A 24932-nucleotide genomic window follows, 5' to 3' on the forward strand; every position below is an offset into this window, starting at 1 on the left:
AATATCCAGAAGTGGAATTGCTGGATCATATGGTAGTTCCATTTTTAATTTTTTAAGGAAACTCAATACTGTTTTCTATAGTGGTGGCACCAATGTACATTGCCACCAACAGTCCACAAGCGTTCCCTTTTATCTACCTCCTCATCAACACTTGTTTCTTTGTGTTTTTGATGATAACTATCATTATCATTTTATTTTTCCCTGGTCCTTGCATTCTGAGTTATGAGTTGTCTTAAATATTTCATTATAACAATATTCTAATTCTCTAATTAGGAAAGAATTATATCAAGTTACAGAAATTAGTTCTGTAAATTCAAAGCAACCTAAGTGTTAAAAAAAACCCAATGAATACTATTTTAGGCCATAACTTAGAGAGTCACCAACCTGAATGAATGAGATAGGATGATTTATTCAACTAATTAAATGGACTAGATAGTGATATTTTTTTTCTGCTATCCATAAAGCAAAGCTAGAAGAAGAAATTTGGATTTTTGCTATGGACTGAAGTTTGTGTTCCCCTCCCCCAAATTCATATGTTGACTCTCTAATCACCAATGTGATGGTAGTTGGAGAGGTAACTTTGGGACATATAAAGTCATGTGGATGGAGTCCTCATTAATGGAATTGGTATTTTATAAGAAGAGACATCAGAGAGCTCGCATCCTATCTCTTTGTTTTCCGCCATGTGAGGACACAAGGAGGATCTGGCTGTCTGCAAAGCAGCAAGAGGGACCTTACCAGCCACCAAATGTGCTGATACCTTGATCTCAAACTTCCCAGCCTGTGAGAAATAAACATTTATTAAGCCACTCAGTCTATGGTAAATTGTTACAACAATCCAAACTAAGACAACTTCCAATTAAAAAAAAAGTACACTGTATATATTCATATACATTTTATTTTTTCCTTTCTAATTAAATGTACATACTGAGAAATAATTAAATTTGATGACAAGTATTGGTACATAAATCTACTAAACATTGAAGAAAAAAATAAAATTATATAAAAATTTTGCTTAAAAATCACCTATTTTAACTATATCTTAATTATGTACATATATATTTAGTAACTAGTTTACAGTTTTAGCTGAGACTTAGCAAAAGTAACTATAACAATTAAATTCTTTTAAATATGTTAAGAAATTGAATCTAGGCCACATTATTATAAAATCAGCATTAATACTAGTGTACACTGTGCAATAACTTTAGATAGATGTTATGAAAATCACATTTTACACAATATAAGAAACAAATAAAGAGGGTAAATTATAAGTATGGCAAAACTTAAATCCAGATGTTAATTTCTCTTTGACAACTGGGACGGATGGTGATCTTCATGACCAGCTGATTTCTATTGGTTCATCTAGAGTTACATTATTCTGTCTTAGATCAATGTTTAATATCTAAAAAAAATGGTAATTGTTTAATCAGAACTGTTTTTTTTAACAAAAATTAATTCTGTAACTAAATGCTCTATAAGTAAACAGATTATAGCTTGTTTTTCTTTTCCATTTTGATGAATTTTTATTCCAGAGAGTTTACAACCATTTCAGTAATAGTCTCACCTAACCCACCCATTATACAGATGATGAAAACAAGTCTCAGAGAGAAAGAATGGTTGTCAAAATACAATGAAAAACTGAGATTATTAACCAACTATCTTATTTATACTACTTTACTCTTTCTCCATGACTCTTAAATACACAGTTATTCATAATTGCACTACATAAATCTCAATGTGTTCTGCCTTCAAATATTATCCAGTCATCTACACATAAAATTTAGATTTTAGAAATATGCTTTCTTTTACATCAATCTCAAAGGGCTTTAAGATGCTGAATTTATTGCCAATGATTTCATTGTGTGTGTTACTTTCTTTCACTGGAGAGAATCTCCATCAGACCATAGAGGGACTAAGTATGGAGGTGACCAATTAAGCAACTGTACTCAATCATCTACAATATATTTATAAAATGTTGATTTCATCAGACTTTTCCATTGCTCCGATAGACTCATATGATTCTCAGTGCCTTAGCTCAGAAAGTTGTATTCAATCATCAAATATGCAAGAGAAGAGAAAGAAAATCAACATTCCTTTACTGCTAAACAAATACCAAACACTCACCTGGGGATTTTATAAAATTTATTCTTTACTAAAGCACAGCATCTTAAGAATTTTTTTCCCACACTTTACAGTAGAAGAATTTAAAAGGTAAAAGGTAAATAATTTTCTTAGTATTCATTAGCCAGGTTTGAAACTGATCCATCTTACACCAAAACCTAACCTAATTCCTTTATATTGAAAGTGAAAAACAACCAGTACATCACATAAATTTTAACACCTGTACAGATGGCAACTAGGCATAATTGCTGCTAGTAAAATGTTTAAAAAATTATATTGATAGAGCAATTAAATTGTCCTTCACATATAATTTCTACACCCATGGAGAAGCACAACCAAGATAGAGAAATTGACTGTTCCCTCCTTTTCCCATATATCTATAAAACCTTGGAAAACAATAGATGCTCATAAATATTTGTTTTATTTAAATGCATTTAGAAGGGACTGCTCCTTTGCTAGTAAATTTAATATCTTCTTTTGGAATCACTGAGATAACAAAACAGTGTAAAAAAATGTAATTCTTTGTGAATCTATCTGAAAGCAGTGGAATGAACTTTGTAAGTGGTGTTTTTTATGCCAAATATTTGGTCAAAATTAATTTGAAATAATACTTAAAATCTATTTGACTTTGTTCAGCTATCTGTATTTAGTTTACTTTTATAGTAAAAGTTGTAAGCTTTATTTTTAACCTCTGTAGTAGTAAATAAAGAACAAGAAAATATATAAAGAAAACCATCATTCTGCAATCTTATTGAACATTGGGCTGTTCAAAGGAACTGATTTCTTATTATGATTGATAATCATTGACTATTTATTCCTGGGGAATTAATTTTCCTTTTTAAGGACTCTGTTTCTTAGTCTGCCATTAGACCACTAGACTAAAACACTGATTCCCTTACTTTGGAATTTTCTAAACCAGTGAAATTTTAAAAAGAAGAAAAATGGGGGCGAGGTGCTTGGTTATCAACTTTTGTTTTACCATGGAAAGTCATTAAATATATAAAACTCTAATTTCTCAACCTTGATAGAATTTAAAGAAATAAAAGTATTTTAGTGCCAAAGTAGTAATTAAGAAATAGTTGTATATTAAAGGGGAAATTCTGATTGCCTACAGAACAGCAATAACAATAGGACAGATATTAAATTTCAACTGGAGGAAATGGCTTCAGGTGCAGTTCGACACTCACATCTTGTACAATTTATGAAAACCTAAAATTGTGTCCAAGATACAATTACTATTTTTTTAAGTTGTAGTCAGTCAAACAACTAGCTATTTTGTAAGTTCATCTGAAGTGGTTAGTTGATAAAAAGCTAGTTGTTTTTATTCAACTTTAAACACAAGCAGATATGTGTACTCACACTCCAAGTTTTAGCAGTACAGATGTAGGCTTAAACTTGTATCAAACACTTAAAACAGTTAGCTGCCTTCTAGAATATATGTTCTTTGAAATCTACTTTCACAGAATTTAGAATCAGAAGGAGTTTAAGAGATTGTTTACTTGCATATTCTTATTTAATTGTAAGGCAAAAGAAGTCCTGAAGGTATTTATTCAAAGTAAGAACCTCATTACTAGCAGCAAAGTGACTTTAACATAAGAATCCTGACTCCTTTAATGTGTGAATCATATCCTCATGTACCTGTATGTCAAATTACTCATAGATGCTAATAGATAATTCTATTAATTTTGTAAGGATTTTTAAATATATTTTATCTAAGACATATTAAATGTTCAAATGTGAACATTTTGTTTTTGAAAAGTATTAGGTTTTGAGGCACATGATCATGAAGGGATGAAAATGATTTAGAGATTTAATGTAAATTTAATTTTGCTTTGATTATGTCAGAACAATTATAAAATAGATGCCATTAGGTTGATTTATATGACAAGTTACCAAGGATGATGATATGGAAATAGATATGGAAGTTTAATGAAAATAAACAAGGAAGGTGATGGTTGACCCATAATTATGTTTCTTTAGGGCTAAGAAATATATGACGTTCATGTAGACGTTTTGAATAGTTCCATTTAAAAAGAAATGTTTTCTTATGTCACTTACCTCCAGGTCTTTGTTTTCAAAGTTAACAGTTTCTTTATTTCCATTATGTATGAGATTAACCTCACTGACAGGAGTCTTTTCTTTCCCCCATATGTGGATGTATCCAAGCCTCATTTCATTTTTGTTTATGTAACCATTTTTCAGTATAGCGCTTGTCAAGATGGTCTATAAAGATAAAGACAAAGAAATAATTTAAACTCTTCATCTAGGAAAAGCAATTAAATCTTTAAAAAGCATATATCTGTTAACTAAAATATATTTCATGGTACAGCAAATTGTTTATTCACATATTTGAAAAGAGGTTTATTATATAATATATATAAAATATGTAAATATAAAATATGGCATAAAACTTCAAATATTATTTAACACAATTTCATATAAATGAGCTGTAATGAATACCTACCTTGTTTAAATTAAATTGTACAAAGAAATATAGGTCTCTTTCATAGGTGTCTATAGAGAAAAAAAAAAGAGTGATGTGTTTATATTTCTAAAGAAGAACAATAGTAAATACTAGTACTATATATTTTGCTTTTCTTTCACAGTAAAAGGGTACCAAATACCATCAATGTATATTTTATTTTCTCTAGGTTTATATATCTTATTTGAACACAGTCCAAGGAGCACTGAAATATAAAGGATGAGTCACCAGAGAGAGTCCTAGATGGATGAGTAGGTTGGTATGTGCCTATTTGTGTGTAGGAGAGTAATGCCAAAGCAGTGACAGGTCTAAAAGCATCTTAACACAGCTTTGGGAGGGTGGAAGAAGTATAAGAATAAAGAGAATTGGGTGTGATAGTTGTGGCTACCTCAATGACTGACAATAATATTATAAAGGAAAAAGAACGTGATGGTAACTTATCCTACTGCCATTTGAGAAAAATATTCAATTGTTAGAGATTATTACAGGTCAACTGAAATCAAACTGATAAAACATAGGTTTTATATCCAGCTCTTTAAATAAGATGTAATCTTGCCATACTTAAAATCAAATTAAAAAATAAACTTAGAGCTAAAATTTATTATTTAGTATTTGTCAAATTCTAAGTACTTTATCACAATACCGTAAGAGATATGTATTATTATTCTTCCCACTGTATAGAAGAGGAAAATGAGTCCCAGAGAAGTTAAATAAATGGTCAAAAGTGAAACAACTAATTATCAAGTCTGGATTTACATCCAGTTTTCTCTGACTTCTACTAAACAAATGTATAAGGCAGAAAGGCAAAATAGAGTCAAATGCATGATTAAAACAAGTATTAGGATAACATTGAAAAAGCAACAAATTTTAATTCCCTTTTCCACTTATACATGCCAACATTATATTCATGAATTCTCTGAAAAAAATTGCTTAATTTGAGACTAATTTTGCCTATACTAAAATCAAACGATATTCTGCCCCAAACTTTTTTCTCTATACATATTAATGTATATATGGCTTATTTAATACATGTTTTGAGGCAAAATTTTGTCTTAATTTTTAAATACATAATTACAGCTTAAGTTTTTAAGAGCAATTTTTAAAGTACAGGTCGATGAGATAAAAGAAAACAAAGGTGACAGCTATTAAGACGATATGAACAGTTTCGTTGTTTTTAAGGAATAAGAGAAAGATACCACATATGACCTTAGTCCAGAGTAGACATGTCTATTTCACTAAGATGAGTAAGACAAATTAATATTTTACTAAGCTACAACTTTATTAGCTAGAACAGTTAAAATTTACTTAGTGTACATATATTTCAAAATAAGTTTATTTTGCTTTATCTTTGCTTTTTTTGAGAGAGAAAAAAATATGTGTACAAGTAACAGTGATTGTGACTGAGCAAAGGGGCCAAGTAGGTGATTAAATAGTTAATTCCACTAGGTGATTGTAAGTAAAGAAAAAAACCCTGTAAGTTAGTAATCACTCAAGAGAGTAGGTTTGCTTAACCACAAAATCAAGCAGGCTTGCTTAGCAACAAAACCATACAACATGAGCATGAGACATGCCCTAAAACAATAAAACAATGGTGGAATGAGACCCACATCCTGCCCAGTGAGGTCAGTAGGTTAATGATTCCTAGGAATGCTTCTCTGCATACACCAGAAACAAAAATATAAGGAAAAGGTGACATTATATTGAAACCTGAGATGATTTACCATATTTTAGTATATGTTACTGCCTTTTTGCTCATTTCCATTGCACCATGACAGTCCCAGTTCGACAATGTAGGGACAAGAAAACTCCCTTGCCTGATGTGGAGGGGGAACTGATGATGGAAGCTTGATGTTTACTCAAGAATGAGGAAGAAGGTGATCTTCTCCCCCTCCCCACTTTTCCTTTGATTATAAAATTCTAGCCTGCTAAGTTCTCGGCATGGCACCCTCTTGCCCACCTGCTTGTAAACCTCGCAAGCATCCTATTCTAATCACTTCTTATCTATCACTTTGCTTCTCACTTAATTCTTTCTGCACAGACATAAAGAACTGGAGCTCCTCGGAGCTCCCCAAGACGCATTTCTATGGTTTCAATAATATTCCATAAAATTTAAATGTACTTCAAAGAGGAAATCATTTAGATATCATCTAGTTTATGGAGTAGGCTGGCAAGCTTGCTGTGAGAGAAGACTTCTTTGGAGATTCTGATCTAATAAATCCAGAGACTCTAAGCATTTGTTATGTATTGTTGTTGCTGTTCACTCAAGAAATTTCAAGGGATTAGTTGAAATCTTTATACTTAATTGTAATAAATATACCACGATTGTGAAATATAACCAAAAAAGTAGATATAATGGGCCAGAACAATTTTGTATGCCTGCATGAAGAGAACATAGAGAAATATGTGCATTATGTTCAATTGCTTTCCAGTGATAAAAGAACAAATCTGCCATGAAACTTCAATAGGGTAAAGGTCACACCAAGTTGATTCATCTCTATCTTAGTCTGACAGAAAGAGCTGAACAAAAAACTCTAAGAGAAGCTTTGTCTTCCTTACTGTTAAAATGAATTAACTCAATTTGTTAGATAGTAAGATTCAAATATCCCAAGACAAGCATGCAAATTATGCATAACTCAACTTTACATCCCTGGGAAATTGTAGGCAAATTCAAAGTGCCTTCTGCTGGGCCCAGTGAGGAAGAAAGGCTGCAGACTTTGTAGAATCTCAGTTAATGTATTAATGAAGTTCAGGGCTCTGAAAGCATAGGATTTTAACTAACAGCAGTTGAGATCTTCACCTTCTAAATCACAAAATACTAGGAAGAAGTAATTTTTTTTGAGTTTTGCTTACTACCATATGATTCTTACATCACTTTCTGGTATGCTTTACTTACTAATAGACTCCTATTTCTTATGGTTGTAGAATATTAACTATGATTTACCTGAAAAGATGAAAGATATATGTCTTTGTTATTAGTGAAAAACCTCTCATCTATGGATAATTTATTTAAATTGCAGTGAACTGCCCTATAGCTCCAGATAGATGTTAGTTTTTGTCTAAGATTTTTGTCAAGAGAATGCTCAGAACTCCCATCTAGTATAGCTGGCACTGCTAATGGCTGTCAGTAAACCTAATCCTCTAACAGTGTTTATTTTACTGTAATAATGACCTGGGGACACTTTACTCAAAGGCAGATTCCTGGGCCTCTCCCCAAATTAATGCAATTTGGTGGGCCCCAGAATATACATGCTTTACAAACTACTCCAGGTAGCAGAGCTTTCACTGCTAAAAGTCTAGCAGTTCAGTCTGATTTTGAAGAATAGCCATGGAGTAAACAACGATTTAAGTTTAAATCCTTAAACTTTTCATGTAAAAACTGTTGAATACTGAAAACACACACACACAAAACTATAGCCATAAAGCATAGAGACAAAGTTTGAGTTTTGTTTCTGAACTACCATGTTTTAGAGGCATCCTTCATGCATCAATATGTGCACATGGGAACGTGGCTTTTCAGCTCCGTTGACCTCACACACACTGAGTGCCTATTATGCAAACAGCACTGGGCTAACTTCTGGGAATGCAAAGATGATCAATATACCATCCCTGCCCACACAAATCTCTTAGTTATCTAGACATTGATCATAGGGATTTAATATATTTAGGATAAGAAAAAATTCTTTAAATATTTGGAAGTCTATTTTTAAGTTGATTCAACTATTTATGAAACTATTTTAGCTTTGAATAATATTATTGGCTTTTTATTCAGCTTCCAAAGTACAAAAATAGGTAACAAAAAAGTAATGTGAGATGATATGTATGTTATCAGCTATGCTTACCTCTTAAATGGAACACTTACCTATAGTCTCTCCATCATCCCAAAACAGAGATCCTTGTGCCATCTGATGATCATCCGCAGCAACAATGAGCTTCATGTAATTTTGTCGACTGTAGGAAAGAAAGAAATACAATTTTGCTACGGTTTATACAGTAGCATATGTCTTGTTATGATATGACATCAGTAGAAATATCCAAAGGAACACAAATAAGAATATCAATTAAGGAGAAGACAAATTGTTTTAGGCAAAGGGAATAAAAAGATTTTCCTTTTTTAATGAGTTAATGGAAATTATATAAATCCTTCATATTTAATAGAAAATATCATGCTTGTCTTTGATATCAAGGATTTACCTACTGTAACAAATCAGAAGTGGCCTCATTTATAATTAAAATCATATTAAGATTACTGATACATTCATTTATTCTTTCTCTCTGATAATCCTGTCATTGATCATTAAACATAAAGGTATTTCAATAGCATGTCTTAATCTCACATGAGTTAAGCCTTGCTCACATTTCCATACACAAATTACTGAATTATCATTGGCAACTGTTAATAAGAATGTGAAGAGTAGCCAGAAAATTGCAAGTCCTTTCCTTGGATGGGACAATACTTCCCAAGCTTGTGCCTACCATAGGCCTATCTATGAACTAAATATCTGCTTCCACGCTCAGTATACAAGCAACTTGGTTTGTCAGCCTCATATTGATATGGAAGGATTTCTCAAACATATTATACTTAGCTATCTACCTTTTCCAATCACAAATGTTGAAGGCTGTACTGCTATGGAAGTCTTCTAAAATATCCAGAATATCTACAGTTCAAACTTCCATAGCAACTTTATATTTTCCATATAAAGACATTAGCATGTCTTGGCATGCATGTATATATGTATTTCAATTCATAGGCACTGTGGTAAAAGATGAGTAGATCTTATTAGCAACATTAAGTTTCAGTTGGTGTTTTAGTCTGGGAAACATTTCTATCATGTTGGAAAACAATTTTCCATGAGTTTCTCAAGTTTCTACATATTTTGTATACAAAAGCTTTGACAGTGTTTCTCCCTTCAAAGCAAAGAATGGATGCTTTTGTTTACAGCCTATTATAAAAGATTGAGTTTCCCAAAGTGTTGCATCCCTTAACTGTGACCTAAACCTCCTGCATGGGCAGAATTCACCTTGGCCACTTGATGTCACCCACATGGGACTTGGGGGATGGGGAAACTTGAGCAAACATGAAGCTCATATTTCTTGCTATGCCAAGAGTAAGAAAGACCTCTGTCTCAGACCCAGCATCCATAAGACTCTAACCTGTAAGCTTGGAAGTAGGATAAAATCTCAGACCTTTCCCTGTTCTTGACAATTCTAGCATGATGTATCTCAAAATCTAATCTGAGTTCTGTAAACACTTCATTTACCTGTAAAATGTGTTTTGAGCAGGCTCTTGACATGGTAAAATATAACCACCACGGACATGTAGGTTTATTTCATATAAAGGAGCTGCAAATGTGTGAAATGTTTCTCTGACACCAATATCTTTGCCCTGGAAATGAGAGGATTGGAAGAAAGAACAAAAACAGTAAGAAGTAGAATCATCAGCAATATTGGTACTTGAGGGGGCACATGTATAGAATCAAGTAATATGTCTTTTAATTTAAAAAATAATAAAACCACAACCATTTAATAAGGAAATCATGTTGTTAAAGCATATACTTATTCCTTAGTTTATTGATAGCTCTGAAAGTAATTTACCACCACTTGTTTCTGTGGTGTCACATGCAGAAAATATATGGGTTTTTGATGGGTCACAAAAGTTATTCCTGATTTGTCATATACATTATTCTTGGAAGGACTGCATTACTTTTAATGGTCGTTTTGCATATCTCATAAAGGGCAATGAACTTTTTGTGCTAATTGTACAATTTCCATGTTTATTTGGTAAAATACATCAATGGCTACTTTAGAAACTATGACAAAATAAGTTAACTCTTTCACTGTTTGTTAATTTGATTCAGATATAATTAGCAAAAAAAATCTTACTCTTTTTAAGTGGGAAGAAAAACAAGTATGTAATTAATAAAAAGGCTATAATTGTCAGCCCCCAAGAATTCCTTAACTACTTACTGTATGGTAATCAAACCACTGAGCATTAGGGACGTAGCCTTTTACAGTGTCAACATACTGGAATTTAAAGATATAGTCATTAAAAACATATAAACCAAGGAAAAATTATTTTGTGAACAAAAATATGTGGTAGGACTTACATCTTCCACTACAGGGGTAACCATAAACGCTGGACCCCACAGGAACTGTTTGAATACATCCCAGGTTGGCTTTTCATTAAAGAACCTGGACAAAATGTTTACAAAATTAAATCAAAGAAATTTATCTCTTCTGAATACCATAAAATAATTATTAAAATCACATTTTGCAGTATGGACTTTTGTGAACTGAAATGAAAATTAAACCATAAAAAAATCAAAAACAATTTCATTACTTAGAATTCAATGTGCAGTAGTACAATACTTTATGAGTAAATCTAGACCATGACTAAACCTTCCTACAAAATGCAGAGTTGTGATGGATATATAAGACCAAGTAAGAGATCTCCTTTAAAGAGAATTCATATAAATTTAAATATTAACTCTGCCTAGTAAAAGATCAACAAAAGAGGAAGATAAAATTATAAACACTCTGGAAGAAAAGTGTGAGACAAGTGTGTTATAAGAATCTTAATTTGGTAACTTTAAACAGTTTGCTCATCCTATGTAAGTTAAGCTCACTGAATTGTGAATTTATATGCCCTTAAAGTTTCTTCCATTTGTTTATATATTTCTGAATTTGAGATATAAATGGCTGGAAAAAACAAAATCTGCTTTTTATAGTTTGAGAATTACCACTATTAAATGTCCACATTTTTTTCTTTAATTGAAATGGAAATGTATATTTTTATTTTTTCTTTTGTGTTTTGTATTGTTTTATTCTAAACTGAGATTAATGCCAAATTGGTCTGCTGAGTTTACTCCTCTATGAACTTCCCATGGGAACAAAACACCAGAAATTCTCAGTAGGACAATAGTCTGTATAGTTAATAATAACATTTCCAGCTAGGGACTCAGATCAGAGCTGATACTCCAGCTATTCTGGAAAGTTAATAGGGAGAAGACAAAGAGGAAAAAATCTGGAACTAAAAGAGGCAAGAGACTACTAAAATGTTAACCAGAAATAAAGAAGGGATTATGGTAATAAATTACTAGAGGATAATTTGAATCTAGGAATTTTTTTCTTCTGTTTTTAGAAAGTCAGATCTTTTATCTTACTATTAGAACAGAAGACATATTTATCAACTTATTATTTTGGTAACTTTATCTTGGATACTACTGTTTAATTTGAGTAAATAGTCACTGATGTATTTTTTACAGGTTTACCAATAGTGAAATCTAAAAAATCACCTCATTCAATTACTCTGGTAACATAGGGCACACAAAAAACTAAGTATACCATGATTATTTCAAGGGTCTTTTTGTATTTATGCTTGAATGTGCTTTTTTAAATTAATTAATTAATTAATTAATTTAATTGGCTGTGTTGGATCTTCATTGCTGCACACGGGCTTTCTCTAGTTGTGGTGAGCGGGGGATACTCTTCGTTGTGGTGCGTAGGCTTCTCATTGTGGTGGCCTTTCTTGTTGCAGAGCACGGGCTCTAGGCACGTGGGCTTCAGTAGTTGTGGCATATGGGCTCAATAGTTGTGGCTCACGGGCTCTAGAGCACAGGCTCAATAGTTGTGGTGCATGGGCTTAGTTGCTCTGTAGCATGTGGTATCTTCCTGGGGCAGGGCTCGAGCCTGTGTCCCCTGCATTGGCAGGCAGATTCTTACCCACTGCCACCTAGGAAGTCCTTGAATATGTTTTTTACTTTTCATTACATTCATAAGAAATTGCTTGTATTTGCCTTAAAAATAGAACAGGCTAAAATTTTTGCAACTATATACCATAGATTAGAATTTTAAGATTTGGTCTTACATCAGTTTGAGCTTTAAGGAGCAAATCTAAAACAATTTTCTACAGAGAATGTTAGAACTGTTCTCGGGTACCCAATTAGACCATCTCTAGGAAGAGTTAGGGTGCTCTTCTTCAGTCAGGCATTTATACATGGTAGATTTACTTAACTGCTGTAAACTTCAATTAAGTCAACCATAATATGGAGATAATATTACTTATTTCCAAGAAGTTTTGAAAATATAGACCAATGTAATAAGGTCTGTAAATCATCTAGAACAATACCTGGTATATAGTAGCTATTCCTAAGAATTATTACTTTTTAAAAACTGATTAATGTGTTTCATTTTTAATGGCATATATTAGTTTGCTTATTAGTAGATTTAGTTACATAAATGCTTATTAACCCAAAGTGTACACTAAAATAATAATGAAAAGTTTTAAATTTAAAGTATTTTATATTGATTATTGAGTAAATTAAATGAACACTAATCTGTCTGCAGTAGGAAAAAAAATTTTGCACTTACTCATGCAAAAGGGGTCGGATAACAGTGCCACCATGAGCATGAATTTCATGCATCTGTGTATAGAAATAGGGCAATAAGGTATATCTAATATTTAGAATAGTCCTTGACATCTCAGAAAAAGTTTCATTCCAGGAAGCAGGATCTTGTCTCTGAAACAAAGCAAAAGTCATAAGTTCTTGTTCTTGTTTAAATCATAATTTTCAAATACATAGTTGGAAAATAAAAAGTAGGGAAAAATTTAATTCACTGTCATATGCTACACACTTTTTCATCACAAAAGTCTTATGGAGTAATATTTCTATCTCATATGATAGAAAGAGAGAGAATAATATTAGTACTTTAATAAGAAAATGTAAATTAAGCCCATGGATTGATTTCATTTAGGTGAACATATGTAAAGAGCAGTTCATATTTGAATAGGTAACAAACACATTGCCAACTGTAGTGATACTCAGTGTAGGGTGAAAAGTCTAGGAGAGAAAGAGAATGCTATACAGAAGCAGATTGAAATGAACAGACACATGCAGAGCCCATTATGGTGACCCTGCACATTGTATGTTCTCATGAGAAATGAATAAATTATGGTACGAAAGAATTAATAGAATAGGAGGAAGAGAGGATGTAATTAATGTTGGATAAGAAAAAAAGAACATGTCCATGTCTGCTCTGGAATACACTCTCCAGGTAAAAAAGACTAAAATTGACACTGGAAAGTTAAAAGCTTCTAAAAAATGTTATTGCACTTACTGGCTAAACAAAATAATAGGGAGAGAGATTAGTATTTTATATTCTAATTTATACCAAGGGAACAAACAAGACTGCCATATAACTCCAGGAGGCAACACTTCCAATGTTTTTTTGTTGTTATCAATAGGAATGGAGCCCTTAAGAGTGGTATCATATCTATGAAGATTCCCACTTTTCTAGATTTCAGTAGTAAGAAAGTTTGAATGATGACCGATTGCTATCACCTGTACATGTAGTGTTAGAATAGGAAAAACCTTGAAAGTACAAAGTACAAAACCAAGAACTATTAAGCTATATGTCAATACGATCCTACTGTTACTAGTTTCAAAGTCAAATTAGAAGAGGCAAAGAATATATTTGCTTTGTTGATGTTATTTCAGTTTTAAAATGCTGAAACACAAGCATTTAATGCTAAACCATACATCCCTAAATTCAGTCAAATTACCTCATAATTAAACTTAAGTTGAGGCTTCTGTTTTGTAGATTTTTATTCAGAAATACTTCATCAGTCTTTGCCACCCCCATTTCATCTTCTCAAAAGCTCCAGCCACATTCCCATCTTGGGGTCTTTCACTTGTTTCCCAGACCTGGAATTTTCCTCCATATATTTAAATTTGTTGCTCTCCCCAACTCAAGTCTCTGCTCTAATGTTAATGTCACTTCATCAAGAGGACCTCCCTGGGCATCCCTTCTAAAACGGAACCCTCATAAATCTTTATCATTTTAGTTTACTCTAGTTTTCCCTCATATGATTTATTTGTACCTGCTGTTTTCGTTCTCTCTCTCTCTCTCTCTCTATATATATATATATATATATGTAATTCTCTATTATTTCTATCCTTCCTGCATTATATAAAGCATTAGGGTAGGGACTTTGTAAATATTAAATAATAGGTTTTCAATGAATTTTTGTTGAACAAATCCCTGTTCAGGATTTTATTGATTCATGACTCACTCTCCCAATAATACAGCTTTTTGAATTGCATTACTGACATAAAATTTCTCTGTTAAAATATTGCCAACCCATTAAGTTGTCTCTACTGCCCAAGTTTCATATTCTTCCAAAATGTGGTCCCACACTGCCTTTTAACCTTGTAGAGATTTTCATTGTTATTTTCATTTTCTAATATAAATTATCCCTTCTATTCTGACTAAAATTTCCTAGGAGAGACATGAAGAATTCACAGCTCATAATGAGTTCTACCATTCGGTTACTATGGCTAGAACCCATCCTTAAAAGACCAGCTCTGTCTACGATTCTTCCATGAGGTGCATTTTGATAATTTATCTTTCTTCTATACCTCTCCACTGAAAGTAATATCACAAAGTTTAGCACTTACTCAGATATTGCCTGCAATTGTTTATACTCTTCCATAATTTTTATTATTGTCTCTCCCTTACTCAAAAAGTTCTTTCAGTTTAGTAAAGTGTATAGTAAAGTAAATAGTGCCACCACTCAGAAATTAGTTCTCATATTCCCTTCTCCTTTTTTTTTCTCAGTTTCTCAACTCATTTTTAAAACATTTGCTTGTTAAATCTGCCCATTTCAGGCACTGCTGTTTAATGACTTTCCACCTCTAATTATTGGTTTGAAACTGATTTTTTTACTGTTCTGTCCAGGTTTAGAATAATTTCCAGAAGCAAATTTTTTATGCCTAATCCAAAATTATATAGAACAGCAGTAAGTATGTCAGCTAACCAAGTATTGAATGCCAAAGCTTAAAGAAAACTCAGAAAATTCTCAAAGTGATGGGCTCAGATGCCCTTGGTAAATGTAAAGAGATTCAAAGCATTCATCTGGAAATCAGCCAGGAAGGGTGAATTCTATTCAAAACTGTTTAAGGTTAGTGGGGCAAAGCAATGAGAGTAAATGCAGCAATCACATACCCTAGTAAATGCACTGTTGTGACTTCTTGCGTATGGATAAAATGCTCCAAGCTGCATCCAGCGGGCGCAGAGCTGATATTCCGAATTGTTGAAGAAACCACAGATATCCGCTCCAGTCTAAAACACAGTTATCTTTAATTAAATAGTTTCTTTCTTAATATTAATAAGTGATGAAGGTAAAAGGAATAGAGTTACTTACATATGACATTCCAAAGAGACTAAATTCCATCATACCTAAAAAAAATTAGGAAAAAATTGTAGAAAGCCACTATTTTATGTATTTCGATATTTGCTTTTTTCTATTTATGAAGATGTTGTATTTCTAATATTGACCTCTAATTCAATGAAACATTTTTCAGATTATCAATATACTTTTCTATCATTTCTTCCTATGAAATTTATGTAGTTTTTATTTCATAGTATTAATGACATTTATAAAAATAAGCCACTATAATGCTTCCTTGACACTTTCAAGATGACACGTTTAGGTCACGAAACTGTTATGAACACATTATAGTATGAGAAGAAGGTGTTAGTGGTTTCCTTCATTTCATTTTTAAAATAAGAGGCTGTCTCTGTAATTATTTAACCATAGTTCATCATTTGAAACAAATTGAATTATCCTTATTAGATAAAAATCCCCCAAGGAATGATCATTTTAATAAACTAGAATGCATGTGAATTCCCAGATCTTCTTTTAAATAAGTATTTCTAAACATTAAGTGTTTCCTTGAATCCTAATATAAATAGTAAAGAATTAAGTCTAGATCCAAAAAAGTATTCCCTTTAAAATAATATTTTATTTACTCTTTATCAACTATTGTCAGAAAACTTTCAAAATTTGGTTTGTGATGTTTCACACTTTAAGATCTATAAGTGACTCATTCCCTAGAATCTAGAATTTCTACCCATTTCTATTCTTACCTCTATATGTTATCTTTCCCAGCTTCCACCCTTTCAAACAAGGAAACTGAGACCAAATGGGATGAAATTATTTTCTCAAAATAAACTAGATCCTGCTTTCTGGCCCATGTTTTCATTATGCTATCTGTTGTAAAATATGATGCCAAAAGCATATTTCAGAGGACTTATAAAGTATATGAACTAGCAAAAGGGAATACTTAATAGAAAATTCAAAAGAATAATGATAAGATGGTGACTGTCACATACCAATGATAGATTTGTCTAAATTGTCCCATTTTGCATAGTTGTCTCCAAGCCAGTGTCCTGCCCATCGTCCAGCAGTAGGGTATGTGGAACGAGAAATAACAATTCCTCTTTTGCCAGTTGCCTTCTGCAATGCACTAATATAGATAGAGAAGATCTATGAGTTTTTATATGAGATGTTTTCTTCAGATATTTCTACTTAGGACCACTTCCTTAAAGAAAAAAGTATTTGATTTATGGTGTCTATGTGTCTCTTATCACAACCAGCTCTTTATAAGTGAGTCTTCTCTCATTATGCTATAAAATCCTCTCAAGCATGAAGGACATCTTTTTTCCTTCCCAACATTTACCAGAGTGACATGCCTAAGTGGCCCTTTATTTATTTGTTCAGTGAATACAAGGCAACTATTGATATTATCAAATCAACAGATTATATTCTGAGTTTTTGAATGAACTCATTCTACTTAAACGTGTTCTCTTAATAAATACTTAGACTCTATTAATTGTTCCAACCCTTCTTATTTATAACTTGTCAACACTTAATCTCCATAATACTCTGCAGAGAACCTTTGTTGTAATACTCCCTGTTTTAGAGGATAGTTTAAAGATAGCAAGGCTGTCCTAGGTATTAAAAATAAAATAACTGCTCTATTTCAAGCATAAAATCTGTCCAAAGCCAGATCTCAAGAGAATGGGTTTAAAAATTAGATTATATTTTTTTCTTTTCTCCTCTCCTCAGTCTTCAGAGAGTGAGTTTATTGATTTTATTACTTATTTTAAAACATATTCTAATGCTAAGAATAATGCAATAGTGTATTATATTATTTGCATCTCTTTCTCTCTATTACAATTATAAAAGTATCAAAAATAAAAAAAATTTCACTATAATATTAATTGGAAAGAAAATGTTCATTTTTATATTACTCAAAATAAACTGTATATGAATAAGGACTGCAGAACTATATTAGGACAAAACATTTCAAATACCAAATTAGGCAGATTTGTAACCCACTAACATGTTATCAACTGTATCTAATCATTTTGTTGTTAAAGATGAATCCAGTGTTTGTACTGATTTGTTTATACATAAAGCTTCTTCAATGAGACCTTGAGATTCTTGAGGTTAAGGACTGCCTTAATCTTCTTTGTATTCCTTACACCTAACACAGTGGTGGGCATATAACAGTGGCTTAAGAAATTTTTGAATTAATGAATATCTCAAACTTACAGGAAACAAAATGTTTTAAACAGACATATGATATATTGAACCATCTGTTGATAATAGAGACAATATTGTATTTGCTAGCTTAAAATTTCTTACTTGTCTCTCTTTAAAAAGATCATATAAGAAAACCGTCTTCACTGCTTCATGTTTTATAACAAATATAGAGAATCTAGTCAACTGAGGATCAGTAACATATTTAATACGTCACACATATTGCAGACATTTAATAAGAAATGAATGTCTATTTATCTAAAGAATAAAAGAACTGATGATCAATCTAGAAATGTGCATATGTTTTCTCTGGGTATATGCCCAGTAGTGGGGTTGCTTGGTCATATGGTAGTTCCATTTTTAGTTTTTTAAGGAATCTCCATACTGTTTTCCATAGTGGCTGTACCAATTTACATTCCCACCAACAGTGCAGGAGGGTTTCCTTCTCTCCGCACCCTTTCCAGCATTTATTGTTTCCAGGTTTTTTGATGATGGCCATTCTGACTGGTGTGAAGTGATACCTCACTGTGGCTTTGACTTGCATTTCTCTAATGATGAGTGATGTTGAGCATCTTTTCATGAGTTTGTTAGCCATCTGCATGTCTTCTTTGGAAAATTTCTTTTTAGGTCTTCCACCCGTTTGTGGATTCGGTCGTTTGCTTTTTGGTATTAAGCTGCATGAGCTGCTTATATATTTTGGAGATTAATCCTTTGTCCGTTGCTTCGTTGGCAAATATTTTCTCCCATCCTGAGGGTTGCCTTCTTTTCTTGTTTATGGTTTCTTTTGCTGTGCAAAAGCTTTTGTTTCATTAGGTCCCATTTGCTTATTTTTTATTTTATTTCCATTATTCTAGGAGGTGGGTAGATAGCTAGTGGGAAGTTGCTGCATAACACAGGGAGATCAACTCAATGATGGGTGATGACTTAGAGGGCTGGGATAGGGAGGGTGGGAAGGAGTCGCGGGAGGGAGGGGATATAGGGATATATGTATAAATACAGCTGATTCACTTTGGTATATAGCAAAAACTGGCACAACTCCAAAAAAGAGGTTAAAAATATATATATAACATGAAATAAAAATAAATAAATAAAAGGTCATAAAATTAGAAAAAAAAGAAATGTGCATAAAAACATATTCTAAGTATAATTTCCAAAGAAAATTCATTTTACTTAACTAATATAAAAATTATTTACAAGGATAGAGTTATCCCAAATCCTTGATGTTTCCACATGCAAGAAATACATATTCTTGAAGAATTTCTTTTTTTTTCCGGCCTTATGTCTTACTTTTGAAAAAAGTCTTTACTGAAGCTTTAAATTAATGACTAAACATATGCCTCGTTAGATTTCTGATTGAGAAGAACTCTGCATAAAAAAAAAGTATTTTCGCAACAATTTTCTCTTCAGGGGAATCTAAGCTCTTGCATTATAAAAATCTCCTTTGTAACCCTTCATAGGATATTTCTTATTTGAGAAATCACTTGCCACCACTAAAACTATAATTTAAAATTACATTGTTATAAATATTTTGTAAATATTTCTGATATGTTCCAACTTTACAAATGGTTAATCACAATGAACTTAATTTAATTTTTAAGACACAGTTTTCAACTATAATACAGCTTGTTCTTTTTTACAAGTTGACTGGGAAATTTAGCTTACCGAAAGAATTTTAATGTTATAGATACATTTTTATTGCATGTTTATAACTGTCTATGTGAGCATTTTTTGAAAAGTACTAGAAAAGTTATAAAAATATTTTAAGTTATTGGGAAAAAAAGTCCATCTAAAAGGAAAACATTGATTTTTAGAAAACTGTAAGTGCATATTACAAAAGTGGATGATGTGAAAGGAGAATATTAAGTTGAAAAAGGTTTTAAATATTATAAAGCTTCTAACAATGCATAAATATCTTTGTTTTTGTCATAGTTACTAAAGATAATAATTACAAAATTACTCAGTTGACTATTGTTTACATTACTGATGAAATCAATTGGAGTAAATACACTCCAAATACTTTGATTGGGAGATATTAAATCATTTTAGAATACTGACCAGTATTGCTCAAAGAAAAGAAAGTTATTACAAGATTGTTTCTCACAGTTTTTTTTTTTATTTATGTATTTATTTATGTATTTATTGGTTGTGTTGGCTCTTTGTTGCTGCACATGGGCTTTGTGTAGTTGCTACAAGCGGGGGCTACTCTTCATTGTGGTATGCGGGCTCCTCATTGTCGTGTTTTCTCTCATTGCAGAGCACGGACTTTAGGTGTGTGGGCTTCAGTAGTTGCGGGACACAGGCTCAATAGTTGTGGCTCACGGGCTCTAAAGTGCAGGCTCAATAGTTGTGGCGCACAGGCTTAGTTTTTCCATGGCATGTGGGATCTTCCTGGAACAGGGATCGAACCCATGTGCCCTGCATTGGTAGGTGGATTCTTAACCACTGCACCACCTAGGAAGTTCCTCTCAATGCTTACTTTAAAAATCTCTTTGAAACTACAGACGTTTTGAATTATAATTTTTACAAGGCAAAAAATTTAGTATTATATATTTACAATCCATTAGAATAGTAGCTTGCCAATTTCACATCTCAAAGAGACCATTTGATCAGGAAATGTAGTTTCCATTTTAGTTTTAAAGCTGGATAACAAGTTTTTTGTAAACTGAAATAATTCCATTATTTTTGAGTGTATAAGTAAAACTTAAATTTGAGATTTCTTTAGCAAGAAGAATGTGAAAGTCTAAATCATGGGAAATGGTTTTATGTATTCAAATCTCAATTTTTTTTAAACATTGTTACCAGCTATATCAATGTTCAACTCAGCTGTATTAATTAGAAAGTAATATCCAAGAGACATGTGTTCCATATTTTTTCAGGTTACTAACAGCTAATTAAGAGAAAGTTACAGCTATAACCAAGAAAACCTCCAAATTCATGAAACAATGAACTGTATAGTGATTTTTTTTTATCTATACTAGTCTTATTTTTTTGTTAAAAAAAAATTGCAAGAGGAGGTCACTTCCTACAGTACACAGTTCTCCCAAAAAAAGCCCTCTTATTTTTCCAGGTTAGATGAACTAAACATCAAAAAGCAATATAATTTTCCAAGTAGCTAAATAACCCAGTCTATAGGGATGTCTGAGAAAAGAATTTCTATTTACTGATGTTTGTTTTTCATTCCAAATTATGATTACAAAAATCTTGGGCATTTACTTAAAAATTATATACTTAACGCAACCTGAACTTCCAAAGGAAGTCAAAGATTTTGATTTTTCTATGTTTTCTCTAATGAAAAATATGTAGTACTCTTAAAACTCATTCAAAGATGTTGAAGATGAAAGTATAGAATATACAGCTATCTAATCCTTGGATAATTACCTAAAATTTAAACACAATTAGAAATTTTAAAAATCTATTTCTCCCTACATCTGAAGCATAGGCTTTATTTTAGTACAATATTGAATTTTAAATAACAGAAAGATCAATCGAAGACTGAAAACTTTTAATATGGGATTTACACATGAAATTTTTTCATTTGCCACCGATACCCAAGGTTCTTTCTACAAAACTGTTTGCAGTCTTTCAAGCTGATTATTTATCTCCTGTTTCTGAATCCACTAATTCTGTTCTTTCCTTGTTTTGCCTGTTTCATGTTAAGTAAGGAGCACAATAACAAGAACTAGTTTAATGTCAAATGTGTGCCAGTTTAGAAAACATAAAATGAGACCCAAAGGAACAAAAAAATGGTACAGTCTGAATAACTTGAAGAAAAAATATGCTTTTAATCCTTTCAGTTTTCTCCAGTAATAAAAAGTATTTACTCTCAAATCATTTGCTTAAATGTAGTTTATGTATAGCATCTTTTTACATTTCTCAAGGTCTTTAAACATATAATGACTATGTTTAATCTCTAAAATACCTGAAGGAGAGGTCAGCAGTTTTCTCCCATACACGTGAAAAAATTAAATAGCAAGAAAGTATTTAAAAGATATGAAAAGCCTATAGCTATGCATAAATTGGGCTATTTAACTCAACATTTAAAATGTATTAATTGTTTAATTTAAACAACAAATGTGGGGGACTTCCTAGGTGGCGCAGCAGTTAAGCATCCACCTTCCAATACAGGGGACGCAGGTTCAATCCCTGCTCCAGGAAGATCCCACATGCCACGGAGCAACTAACCCCGTGTGCCACAACTACTGAGCCTGTGCTCTAAAGCCCATGTGCCACAACTACTGAAGCCCACACACCTAGAGCCCATGCTCTGCAACAAGAGAAAACACAGCAATGAGGAGCCTGTGCACCACAACAAAGATTAGCCCTCCTTCGCCACAACTAGAGAAAGCCCGTGTGCAGCAACAAAGACCCAACACAGCCAATAAATAAATACATAAATACATAAATATTTATTAAAAAAACAAAAAACAAAAAACAAAACAAAAAAACAAATGTGGTTAAACATTTACCGAACAATTTTTATAGACAGGAGCAAAATCAACATTATTAAAGGGATATTTTTTGGAAAACTGTACTAATATCTTCCAAATAATGCTATTTAAGAGTTAAAAATAGACCTTAAACATGACTAAATACCTATATAAACTATTTAGAAATTTACCTACTTTTCCCTTAAATTTATATATACAATTTTGAAAGTTGTGGTGGGATAAAAATTGATCCACTTAAATTTAGTAAAAATCCCACAGTGTGTCAGAAACTGTTAAATTCTGTAACGTGCTCCAGAAGTTCAATTTACTGCGCTTTGTGCAAAGAATATTTTCTTCCAATTTCCCTTAAATTGGAAGAAAACATACTTTCATCTCAAGATGCATAAGCTTTTTTTAAACTCTTTTTATACATCTTTATTGGAGTATAATTGCTTTACAGTGTTGTGTTAGTTTCTGCTGTACAACAAAGTGAATCAGCTATATGTACACATATATTGCCAGTGGGTTCATCAGTCACTTCTGAACATTTTTGTTATTTTTACTATCTATAGTTTTATGGTAAAGTGAGGTTAGCTGAGGATAACTGTGCTCCAATATTATGTTCCAGTGGGGTTAATTGAAGAAGCATTTGTCCCAATAAAAAGGCATTATTAAAGACTAGTTTCTTTGCTCTTAAAAATGACATTTCCTAGTCTTTCTGCATGATCTTAGTGCCCTCACATTGGGATTTGGTGAACAAACCTGTAGTCATTCATTCATGTGATAATATCTTAAATAATTCCCTATTCTAAGCTGAAAAAGAGTTTGGTGCTAGAAATAAAATAAGCATGCTTCACTAAGTGAGGAAATATTACCCATACCCTTTATTCCAAAATGCTTTTCATTCTTTTACCAACTTCAGTCATCTACTAGAGCAGTGGGTTTTCAACCCTGGATACTCATTAGAACCACCTGAAGAATTTTTAAAAATTCAGATGCTGAGGCTGTAGTTCAGACTAATTAAATCAGCATTTATTAAAAATCTCCAGTCTGTACTATATTTAAAATAAACAACAAGGACCTACTGTATAGCTCAGGGTACTCTACTCAATATTCTGTAATAACCTAAATGGGAAAATAATTTGAAAAAAAATAGATATATGTATACTTGCTATACACCTCAAACTAACACAACATTGTAAATCAACTATATTCCAATATAAAATTGAAATTAAAAAAAATCTCCAGTTGATTACAATGTGTAGTTAAGAACCAGTGATCTAGAGCTGCACTGTGTAATATGGGGACCACTAGCCACGTGGGGATATTTAATTTAAATTTATGAAAATTAAATAAAATAAAAATTCTATTCCTGAGTCACACTAGCCACATTACTCAACAACCATACATGGCTAGTGGCTACCATACTGGACAATTGAGAATTTTGGGGAATGGGATAAAAATTTTTAAAAAAGATAGAGAGAGAGAGAGAGAATTATTCTAAGTGCCATGAAGGACCAAGTAAGATAAGGTCAGCAGGTAAGGACTCAAAGTAGGTAACGTTAATATCTAAAAAGTGAGTCATAACGGATGATTATGAAGATTGCTTACTCATAAGTAGGCTTCCCTTGTGACCATCCATACAGATTGTGAACATCGTAATGCAAAACGGATGAACCATCACTAAGAATCTGCTCGGTTTCCATACATATGGTTCTGAAATGTAATCCATCAGTTTTTTTTGTGAGTTCTGGGGAGAATCAATGAAAAAATATTAATATGTTATAAAGTAACTGATGTTAAAGTGTGTAAATAGTAATTATATATTGTCAAAACATTAATCATTGTTTGAAAATATTATTGATTTTTTAACCATTTGTGCACTTTGTTTATGTTAATTATAAGTGAAAAAAGGTCTGCAATTATAATTGAAGTTACAATTGTGACTGGAAAATATGTGCAAAATTTTACCATATTCAATAATAATGTTACTAATTAACATGAATTCATAAAAACCTGAGAAGTGTACTCCTAAAAGTCTGCTATATTTTATGCATTTAGATGAGAAATACTGATTAAATACATTTTTTAAAAAAAATCCATTTGCTAACCTAAAGCCCTGGCATATTTTCTCAGCTTCATACGCAAATTTTCAAAGCTTTGCCATCACTTTAGATACAACAGTTTATGCAGTTTACTGCCTACATAAGAGCATAAGGATGAAAGTGGAAAGACTGCACTTTTCCCTCCTAGGTCAGGGACAACCAAGGAAGTGCTGTTAACATTCTTTCACTTTTTTCCTAATAAAGAAAAACTTAAAAAAACTTTATAAAAGATTTTAATTTTTCATCTTAAAGAATATTAAGAATTCTCAAATTCGGGAAGATTCTTAAAATCAAAGTAACAATTTCAAATTTAGAAATGTATTCATATAGACAAAACATGTTTCTTGATTTTTCTTCTCAAAGTAATGTTAGATGATTTAGATGATATTGGTATTGGGTTGAGGTGTGGTCCA

The 24932-nt window shown here is 32.0% G+C and overlaps 1 protein-coding gene across 1 annotated transcript in view; it reads right to left on the bottom strand.

Moving 5' to 3' along the window:
• Positions 1–1333: 1333 nt before the first annotated feature.
• Positions 1334–24932, bottom strand: part of SI (sucrase-isomaltase) — a 77518-nt gene continuing 53919 nt past the window's right edge. Inside the window, 12 exon segments of the mRNA XM_057738943.1 lie at positions 1334–1402; positions 4180–4344; positions 4586–4635; positions 8463–8551; positions 9862–9986; positions 10568–10624; positions 10708–10792; positions 12971–13119; positions 15605–15721; positions 15804–15838; positions 16775–16908; positions 24026–24164. Of these exon segments, the coding sequence (XP_057594926.1) occupies positions 1334–1402; positions 4180–4344; positions 4586–4635; positions 8463–8551; positions 9862–9986; positions 10568–10624; positions 10708–10792; positions 12971–13119; positions 15605–15721; positions 15804–15838; positions 16775–16908; positions 24026–24164 (1214 nt within the window).

The sequence above is a fragment of the Hippopotamus amphibius genome, chromosome 6 (assembly GCF_030028045.1).
Source record: "Hippopotamus amphibius kiboko isolate mHipAmp2 chromosome 6, mHipAmp2.hap2, whole genome shotgun sequence".
Taxonomy (NCBI): Eukaryota; Metazoa; Chordata; class Mammalia; order Artiodactyla; family Hippopotamidae; genus Hippopotamus; species Hippopotamus amphibius.